We start from the raw sequence: 11,323 nt of genomic DNA on the forward strand, positions 1-11,323 counted from the left end.
ATAAATAGATTTCCTGACACTGCGGTTAGAGTTGCAGTTGATTCATTTTATATTGACAGTCGTGCAGTTGCTGAATTCACTAATTCGGATGAAAATTGGGGATCATGGAGAATTAAAAAAGAAATGCTGCGTGATTATTCTGAATCAGCAGATGTTGAAATTAAAAACAATTACTTACACGACGATAATTTATCAGAACTTTCTAATGCACCACCGATATCAGATCCAATTTGTAGATACAAAACAGTTTATTTAAACGGCTGTGGCGGGTCAGGAAAAACGACTCGGGCAATTGAATTATACCGAGGGCGAGCAAATATGATTGTGCTAACACCGACCCATAGACTTGCAAGAGAAATAAAGCAACGAGGCGTTGATGCTTGTACTTATCATAGCTTTTTTCGATACAGCGGCGATGAATGGACTCCTGATCGAATGGGTGAAAAATTTATCCCCGGTGTTATTATTTGGGATGAGATATGTACTGTTTCGGTAGATGTATTAAAAACGTTTCTTGATTGGTTGTTAACGAAAAACTGCGCAGTGATAATGTGTGGAGATCATGGCCAACCACCACCATTTGTCGGCGCGGGTCCACATGATTGGCTGAAAGGGTTTGTTGATTATTACGAAGAAATCAATACTGACTATAGAGCACTTGATGAACAATTACGCGACGTCAAGAAATTAATTAGATTACAACCGGATAAAATCCAATGCGAAATAACCCGCGAAGTGATTCCGGAAACTACAATGAATGATTTTTGGGAAGCATGGAAACCAAATGATTTTGTAATGGCAAGTAGAAAGATAGTCAGAGACACACTTCAGAAAAAGTTGTTTGCGTTGCATAAAGAAAAATTTCCAACGTTGTCAGTGCCGTTGTGTTATAGACCCGTGGATACTCGGCGGCAGAATATTGAAGTTGTCGTTCCTGGCCTGACAGAAAAGCAAATTCTAGTGTTAAATGATATTGTACTGGTTGATATCAGTGCTGTCGAAGACGCATTGCGCGCTGATAAATCGCCATGGACGCTGGGTTATGTAACAACGATACATTCCTCGCAGGGATTAACAATAACGGATACAATTGTTTGGATAGTTGATAATCGCATTGAGTGGTCAAATCTAGTTTATCTTGCAGTGTCCAGAGTACGGCGAATAAATCAGCTTCGAAGAATTGTTGTCAACGATGCCAGTGACGATGACACAACTAGCATCGTTGATGTTAGCATCATTAATAAAAAACTCTCTGGTTACAAACAGCAAGACAAAAAAAATAAACGGCAATTTGATATTGATGCCGAATTAATAATTGCGTTACGACAACAACAGAATAATCACTGCGCGAGTTGCAATTGTATAATGCGTTGGCAGTATTCGGATAAAGACGTTCGCCAATTTACCGTAGACAGAAAAAATAACAGTCTCGGTCATGTCAGAAACAATGTGATGTTGACTTGTCTTGAGTGTAATAGACGCAGAGGCGCTAGTTAAGACCATGTGGTGGCAATTGAGTATCCTCGGGTATCACTTGTAATTGTTCGCGTGTAAAACCCCGCTGAGGGGCAGTTGAATCCAATTTATAGATTGGAGGTCTACCAGTTGATTGTGTTATGGTTGATATGCTATGCGTGGTAACACTCCAAATAGGATCAGTAGCCCTTGCTTTACCATCTTCAAGCTCTCCTGGTTCATATAAATATCTCACGGTGACATCGCCGAGGATTGGCTGGGAAAAATCTTTTTTTGATCTTCCGGGTGTATACTTTTTTTTTATTGCGTCGCTGGGCTTCATGTTGATTGCTCGGGTAATCTCGTTATTTAACGCTGCAATTACGCCTGCTAACCTTTTAACCCATTCACGAGATCGTTTGTCCTGGATGAATTCTTTTGCGTACTGATATCCAAATAACCGCTCAGCAAGAGTCCGATTGAATCGTTCAACAATTGCTTGATCACGATGTAGCGCAGTATGACCTCGTCGTATCGTGACATTATGATGTTTCATCACTGACAAAACAGCGCCTTGAAATTCCTTGCCAGGATCAACTTGTAATAGATTTGGCCAGCGCAGAGGACCTCTTCGATAAATCCTTTCAAACGCAGAAGCTACTTCAGTTGCTGACTTTGTTTTCAACGGCTCTGCTTGTTTGTATCGACTCGCAACATCAACTACGGTTAGCGCGTATTTGTAGCCGCTGTCATGCGGCAGAAATAATATATCAGCTTGATGAACTTCATTGGGTACGGTAACATCAAAATGCGAAAAGTTAATTTGTTTTGGCGGTGGTAGATAGATTTGCCATATAGCTTGTTTGGATAACCAATTAGCCGCAGTGGCCTTTTTCACTTTTGCAGCGTCCGCGAGTTTACCAATTGCTGCTTTACCTCTCCAATATCCTCTCGGAGAATAATAAATAGATTCCATATTACTTATAATTAGCGCCCATCATTAATTTACCTCTCATAGCTGATTTTACCAACCATGAGGCCAATTTTTCTTTGAAGGATTTATCAGGAATAGCATTTAACGCATGAATTAATTTCACATCCGCGAGATGTCTGTGTTGCAAATCGCTGCTTTTATAAGCAACATCATGAGCATGACACGCCTTATCGATAGCGTTTATCGGATGCTCACCGGGTCGGGGCTGATTTTGATCATCGAGTCTGATATCAAGTCTGGTTCCGGGGCCACAGTAGCTATATCCTGGGAGGTGCTTTTCTCCTGGATACTTTGCCCACGGGGTTCCGGGGAGTTTTGCCAATTTGGCTGCGATGTCACCTCCTCGCTTTTTTTTAAAACATCTCCGGATTTCTTAGAAATGAATCTAAACTTCTTTGTACCGCATTGTGCACACTTACCAGTAAGTGCTGATCTGTTATTTTTAGTTGTAATCGTCGTCACGTCGTTCGTGCTAGTACGCGCTCTACACTTAACACAATATAGATTCATAATTTATTATTATAATATGAATGTAATTGATTTTTCGGCGACTAAAACAAGAGAACCGGTTAAGCATGTTGCGGCGCTACCAAACTCTATCCGGATGATTATCATCGGACCATCTGGATCCGGCAACACACAATTGCTACTCAATTTAATAATGAGATGGATGAAGTGGAACAAGTTGTATTTAGTTGCTCCCAGCGTAGATGATCAACGGTGTTATGAAGTGTTAAAAGATTTTAACGAAAATGCATCAGAGGTTGCAGGAGAAAACGTTATTGAGTTTATAACAGATATCGATGAAGCGCCAAGCATCGATGATATCGATGGAAGCGTTAACAATTTAGTCGTGTACGATGATGTTATGTTAGACAATCAAAAAAACCCAGCCAGGATATTCTCACGAGGCAGGCATAAAAAAAACACCGATGTGATATATGTCACTCAACGGTATACTCAAATACCAAAAGTGATCAGGGACAACTGCAATATTCTTGCTGTGTTTAACGGCGTTGATACACATACACTACGAAATATTTGGCAGACTTGGTGCGGCGGTGATATGGACTTTAATTTCTTTAAAAACTTTTTTAGTCACGCTCAATCAGTCCCACATGGATTTGTAACGATCAATTTACACGACCCTCGGGCGCGGTATCGTATCGGACTTGATCAAATATTTGGTTAACCCATAGCAGCGGGGGGGGGGGGCGATGACATCAACGCGGTCGTCGCGCTTTTTTACAGGACGCTGACGACACTGGGATCGGCGCGCAGAAAGTATATTAAACTAAATGACGTTCCGGACAATTCCCCGGACGACGACGTCGTTTTTTTTTTTACCAGGCGCTGACGACGCTAGATCGTTGAGTTGCAGAAAGTATCAATTAAACCAAATGACGTTTTAGCCAAATGTAGGATTCGCCCCCCCCCCCCCCCCGCTGCGCAATGATATTCGTCCTGCTGATAAGGGTCGGTGCTCGGTTGTAATTGTACAAATCCACTTACAAAGAAAAATATTTGAACATGATTGTTTAAGATGTTAGTAAAGGTCTAAATATCGTTGCTGTTTCAAAACCCTCAAGAGTCTGTCTATATATGAGTTGGTTCTTTAGGTCAGTCCTATCTACATCAATGGTTTATCATTATTGAATCATCATAACTTCTGGTTTCTAAAAAGGGAATAAAATATCCCACATGCGTTTTCGACTTGTTGATTATTTGTGAGAAAAATTAAATTAATAAAGAAAACAATGCAATTAAGGTACTATCTTCATAGAAGATGGAAATAAGTATTGAAAACACTGTTTTCAAGTAAACGAAACCCCTTCCCCCGCCTCTGGCTGACAGCATTCTGATCAAAATATTTCCACAAAGCATATTTTGTCTGCAACTGGTTTAAAAGTATGAAGTAATGTCAGAGATTATACATATTCGTGATTATATATTTTTAAATCTACGTTTATTCTCATCATTTCCAAAGTCACTCATATATATATATATATATATATATATATATATATATATATATATATATATATATATATATATATATATATATACGTATGTATGAAATTATACATAAATGTATCATTGGCGTCATTTTACACTCAATATGTTTCTTTTTGTAAAGAAACCTTTTATTCAATTTTCTTTTATATCATTTGACCATGATATTATCTCACACAAAAATTGCGGGCAACATATCAATTTTTGAGAGAAACTATTTCTCGTAGCTTCATTAACCCGTTGCTAGGATAATGTGGATAGAAAAGCAAGATAACGAATGTATTCAAAATGTAGAATAATCACTTTATAGCATGTTTAATAACCATCAAACGTGGAACTATTCGAATCGCCTGAATCAAACGTTTAATCAAGTCATATTCATCATTCATTACTCAAGAAATAGGATGTCTAGAGGGAACGACATTGGTCAAAGTTCATGAAAAATATTAATATGGTTTATATGATACTTGTTTTCCTTTTGCTATACAGTTTCATAAATGCAAGTAAGAATCACCTTGTCCCGTCGCTCTATGCGTTTCCCTTCTTCAGCATGTGCGGAAGAATCTGAGATTGGATAATTTAATAATTGAGCGTCCGTCAGAAGTTTAGAATTTCTGGGCGTCATCTTTGGGTGCTGACTTATCTGTAGGTTTATATAATGACTTGCCCAAGTATACATCATGGAAATGCACAGGGTAAATTAATACTAACATAGTCAAATTGTCCAAAGCATGGGTCTAGTAGAGCACTCGGTGTCATCATAGACAGTTTACATTTGAATGTGTGTGAGTGATACCAAATAAGATCGGAAATTAGATAAAATATTTTTGAATCATTCTTTGAAACTTATGGTTTGTTTAGTTTGGGTTTTATTTTTGATCTTCGTGTCATGTATTCTTCTTCACAAGACACAGCACTGGATTCCCTACGTACTTACGATAACTTCTATGTCTTAGGTTCAGTTGAATTATATGTGACAAACTTGATCTTTTTATAATTTTCAAAATATACTTGATTCTACTTGATTCTGTTTTACTTTTACTTCTGTAATGCGTGAATAGTATGCCCTGATTCTCTATAGGCTTGGTTAGTCTGATTTATATGCAATATACGTGTAGCCAGTTCTGCAACTTCTGCATTTCGCTCTGGTCTGATGCAATAACATTTAAAAACTTTTGATATAAACTAATAAGTAAAGTATTTTGAAAGGGGAAGAGAATGTTTCATTAGTTATTCATATCGTGTTATTGGTCTTCTGCAGTAGTTTAATTGCTTAAACTTGTCTACTAAGAGCTGCGAACTAAGAGCTTTGTGCAAATACTTGTGCACCAGAGTTGTGGCCCAAGAGATGTGTGTCTAGTGTTGTCTATTTGGAGTTTTATAAAGGCTTGAGACTAAATGTGTACTAACGGTTGTTTAATATGATTTGTACACTACATGTGTACTAAACTGTATCTAATCAAAGAGCCGTGTACCAGAACAAAGACTTTTGTATTAAAGTTATATACTAAGAGTTATGATTTAAGATTTATGAACCAAAATGTATATGCTAAGAGTTATGTCCTAAGACGTGTATTGAAAGGAATATACTAAATGTTGTGCATCACAACTTTTGTCCTAAGAGGATTGATTAAGATTTTGTACACTGACAGCAGTTCTATAAATTTACATTTAATTTAAAAATTATTACATAAGTAAATCTTTCTTGCATCTAACATAATCTGACGAGGGTCACATCATACTTTTGAGAAGTAAAATTGCTGGAAGCATGTCTTAGAACGGTATACAGTAACCAGTTCTTTGCAGGGACAGTATTCAAGTGTGTCATTAAGATTTATTTTTAAAGTAGGGACACATTTATGGCCAGTTATCATTTACTATTAGACACAGAACACACAAACATTGAGCCAACGAATATTTATCTGTGAAAAATCTATTTTTTGATGTACTATTTAGAATACATTCCATAGCGTATTGGGAATGAAGAGATACGTTTATTTCACCTCTCACATACTCAAATATTTCATTTAACAGGACCTTGCGAAAAGGTGATCAGATTGCCGTAGAAGGTGAGATGGAAGGAATTGAGTATTACCATCATGGCATTTTTCTTAGTCCTGAAGAAGGGATTGCTGACTTTGGAGGGAATAATAAAAGAGATGCTAGACCACGCATTGTGGATCTACTACAATTCACGGACTTTGGAAAACGCAGGCTTATTCGAATTAAATACCCAAGTGGGCAATGTCTACCTCCAGAAGTGGTTGTAGAGAACGCCAAAAAATTGGTGGAAAATCCTGACCGCTGGGGAGTATACGATCTTATCAGCAACAACTGCGAGCACTTTGCATCGAAATGCAAGACTGGCATTGCTGTCTCACGTCAAGTGATAGACTGTATACGTAAATGCATTATGAATCCCCTGCAAGCAATAAGATATTCTGTGGCTGCAAGTGGATCTTCTGGCAGTTCTTCTTCTGGTTCTTTTGGATCTTCTGGCAGTTCTGTTTCTGGTTCTTTAAAAAAATATTAAAGAAAATTACCGACTTATTTCTAATATTAACATTTTGCAGAAAAATTAGCAATTTCTTCAATTTATTTTTAATTTTGCTTTTCATTTAGCAAGTGTGACAATGGTCCCTAGAGAATCAACACTTTTGTATTGGGTATTTTCAATCTTAGTTTAAATTTTATAACTACATAAAGTGGAATGTGGGATTAGGGGAGTGGATGGGGTATGATGTTTAAATGTTTGTGATCGTCCTGACCAAGAAACATTTTACCTCTGATCTTCATTCCATCTGCTTCTACGATCTGGTGAAAAATAAAACTCTTCTTGAAAGGAAAAGAATATTTTGTCGCTAACAAAACGTTCTTCCCAAGTTCCTACTACCTTCTCTAAAGATTCAGTGGTCGATGCTTTCAGGTGCCGAATAGTCAGTGGCAAGAAAGAATTACTTCGTGAAACACCCCTGTTCAAGTACGTCGTTGAATGGAAAAGGAGTTCGAAGATAACCTTCCTGTCTGGGTATTCCGCTTCGTTTGCGATACATTAATATATATTGACACCTTTATTACTTCACAGTGCTGTATCCTACATTTACTTCTTTATTAAACTTGCTGTAGGGACAAATTTGACAAATTATCGTTTCACTCGCTAGCATAATTAAATTTCTACCAGACTCAAAGTAAGTCACCCTTACCCCAGTTTTCTGTCTTATTAACTAAAGCCGATGTTGCGCATTCATTAGATATTCCTATGACAAGATGCTACATTTCTAAGAAATAATTATGACTTGGTTACTCACTGTTACTCACCGATCATTAAAGCATACTAAGATCGGAGCGTGTCACTTTGGAGTATATTTTCAGTTTCATAGCAAGTCTTGGCACCCAAAGTTCAGAGACATGAGTGCATATTTTGAATTTCTACTGAACACATGATTCCTTAACTAATAGTGATGTCAGACGGTTTTTGGACAGCGCTTTACTTATAATATACATAAAAGTCCTTTTTCTCTCTAAAAATGACACAGGATACGCAGTGTTTAATAGAGCCTTCATAAGCACATGTACTTCAATTCATAGCATGTTGCCAAATCGCTAAATAAGGAGTTGTATGAATTATGTAAATACGCTTTGCATTTTTATATTTGGCAGTAATAATATTGAATGTGTGGTAATGGATAAAGCAATTTGCTCTAAGACACGAACAACACCAGCGCACGTTGTACTTCAACGTTTTGTTCCAATAGTTTTCTTATTATACTCTTGTGTTAAGCTTGTGTAAAAATAAAAAATTGTTAAATCTATTTGTAGTTTTGATTGCTATATTGTTGACGTTTCTTTCGCTACAAGAAATTCTCATGGTATTTTGCACTTTTTTGAAAAAAGAACACCACGCCCATATTCGGGAAACATTTTGTTGATGAAACGCAAGTTCAGAAACAATAGCTTTTCAGAAGAATAATAAATCCAGGAAACTACCAAATGGCAATAATTTGGCAGAAATGAAAAATATGAAATATTTTATGCCATTAGATTGAGTTTAACTTTTAAACTTAGAACAAATTTTATTCCATTCAGCTTGGGAGTTTAGTCTCGAAATTATCAAACATAAAATATCAAAGTTAATCATTGCTTAATCATTAATCAGTATAAGGTTGTCTCAGTTATAACGCAGGTCACATTTACAGCTCTCAAGAATACAAAATTGTAAAAATGGAAGCCCCGAAACACATTCATGGATGACTGTTGTGGAGGGATAGGGGTCCTTGATATGAGTTAAACACAGGTTCTCTCTCTCTCTCTCTCTCTTTCTCATATATATATATATATATATATATATATATATATATATATATATATATATATATATATATATATATATATATATATGCATGCTCTAAGACACGATTGCTTTATCCATTATATAAGAACTCCATGATAAAACGTCTGAACTACACCACAACATTCAATTTCGACCACACATCGTTTGAACTAGTCCAAGCCACACTCACACTGGAGCAAAGGTCAGTACATTTTTTCTGCATATACCGCCCTCCTCCTAGTAGAAAAAACAAGCTGGCTGACTCCCTCTTTTTGGAGCAGTTTCCGAATCTCCTGGACTATGGAAATTCGATAGGTGGCAGCCTAATCATTCTTGGAGATTTCAACTTTCACTTTGACTGTCCCGGAAACTCAAATACATCAAAACTCCTAGATTCCATTAATGTTTTCAACCTCAAACAGTCAGTTAACCAACCCACCCATAAACATGGTCACATTTTAGAGTAGATTCTTCATAGACCTGATGATAACATTCTACGGTCCTCCCTGGTATCCCATGACCTTACATCAGATCACCTCTGCATTTTATGCCATCTTGACGTATCAGTCCCTAACCCTCCACCTTTATCTGCTACTAAGAGAAACCTCCGTATGATAAATAGAACGAAACTAATGCACGACATCCAAGCTAACCTAACAACTTGCTTACCTCCTACCGCAGAACAACTCGATAACTGTCTGCGTTCATTACTTGACAAACATGACTCAGCTACCAAGTGCAGAGTATCAATTAAAAAGTGTTCTCCATGGTATAGCAGTATTAGTGACCAGCTTCGCACTGCTAAAAGAAACCGCCGTAAAGCTGAGAGGCTCTGGCTTTCCACCAGACTCACTATTCATAAGCAAATCTATGAAGTCGCTAAGAAGAACGTCACAAATATAGTCCATGCAGCGAAATCAGCCCACTACACTACTAAGATCATGGAAAGTTCCAGCTGCAAAGAGCTCTTCGAGATTACTAACAAGCTAATGTCAAGGAACAAATCAACACCACTTCCAACTACCTTCTCTCCAGTCGACCTTCCGGACATGTTTGCAAATTTTTTCCGTGACAAAGTACAAACCATTAGAGAAGCTTGACACCACAATTTCAATTGACTCGTCATCACCATGCAGTTGGGATACAGAATTTGAGCAGCAACCATTAGCAGCATTTGAACCTGTCTCTATGGATTTCGTACGTACAATCGTGATGAAGAGTGTACCAAAGTCATGTGAACTTGATCCAATTCCAACATCACTGCTGCTTGAGTGCTTAGATCCAGTATTACCTTCACTAACTGATGTTATTAATACCTCTCTCTCATCCAGGGAATTCCCATCATTTTTCAGAACTGCCATTGTAAAGACTCTGCTGAAGAAACCAACACTAGACCATAACGATTTAAAGAACTACCGCCCACTTTGTAATCTCCCATTCATTTCAAAAATCTTAGAAACGGTTGTTCTATCCCAGCTTGTATCTCATCTAAATTCAAACAGTCTTTTTAACAATGTACAATCTTCATATCGCCCTTGCCACAGTACTGAAACTACTCTTTTAAAAGTAGTTAACGACATTCTCTCTGCATTGGATAGCGGAAAGATTACAGTCCCCACCCTCCTTGATATGTCTGCAGCATTTGACACAATAGACCATGATATATTACTTCACCGTCTCCAGCATGTATTTGGCATTCATGATACAGCCTTACTGTGGTTCAAGTCCTACTTGGTCAACAGGACACAAATTGTATCTGCAAATGGAATACACTCCAACCCAGATGATCTATGTTGTGGTGGTCCACAGGGGTCTGTTCTTGGACCTGTTCTCTTCATTCTACACTCAGTCGCTCTCAAGTGTCATAGATCATCATTCAGTGTCTCATCAATTTTACGCTGATGACACGCAAATATACAAATCTAGCCACCCAAATGAATTTGATGCTACCATTCAAGGTGTGGATAGGTGCATTTCTGATGTGAAATCATGGATGACTTGTAACAAGCTGAAGATGAATGATGATAAAACTGAGGCGATTCTGATCACAACACAAAGACTTTCTCATTCACATCCTTTACCTAAAACAATAAATATCAGCAACACCAACATTAAATTCACACAATCAATACGAAACCTAGGTGTTACTCTGGACAGTACTCTCACATTGCACCAACATGTCATGAACATATGCAAGGCTGCATATCTTGAGCTGAGACGCATCAGCTTAATTCGCAAATATCTTTCAGTTGATGCCACTAAAACACTTGTGTGTTCATTAGTACTTTCAAGACTGGACTATTGTAACTCAATTCTGTCTGGATTATCTCAAAATCTACTCCAGAAACATCAACAAGTTCAAAACACAGCTGCTCGGATCATACTTAGAGAACCACGATCAGAGCACACCTTTCCACTGCTCTGTACCCTACACTGGCTATCCATTCGATCCAGAATCAAACACAAAATTTGTTCTCTGTGCTACATTTTACTATCGGACTCTAGTCCAACATACCTATCTGACCTCACCC

General features: G+C 37.6%; 1 protein-coding gene across 1 annotated transcript in view; it reads left to right on the forward strand.

Annotated features, from left to right (window-relative positions):
• The window catches only part of LOC149776539 (egg-laying defective protein 26-like), a 32,778-nt gene extending 24,504 nt beyond the window's left edge, over positions 1-8,274 (forward strand). The window contains exon 2 of the mRNA XM_089940996.1: positions 6,497-8,274. Within this exon, the coding sequence (XP_089797122.1) occupies positions 6,497-6,995 (499 nt within the window). The 3' untranslated portion in view covers positions 6,996-8,274. The remainder of the gene's footprint in view (positions 1-6,496) is intronic.
• The last annotated feature ends 3,049 nt before the right edge of the window (positions 8,275-11,323 follow it).

Source organism: Sinohyriopsis cumingii, chromosome 18 (genome assembly GCF_028554795.1).
Source record: "Sinohyriopsis cumingii isolate HCF-2022 chromosome 18, ASM2855479v2, whole genome shotgun sequence".
In the NCBI taxonomy this organism is placed as follows: Eukaryota; Metazoa; Mollusca; class Bivalvia; order Unionida; family Unionidae; genus Sinohyriopsis; species Sinohyriopsis cumingii.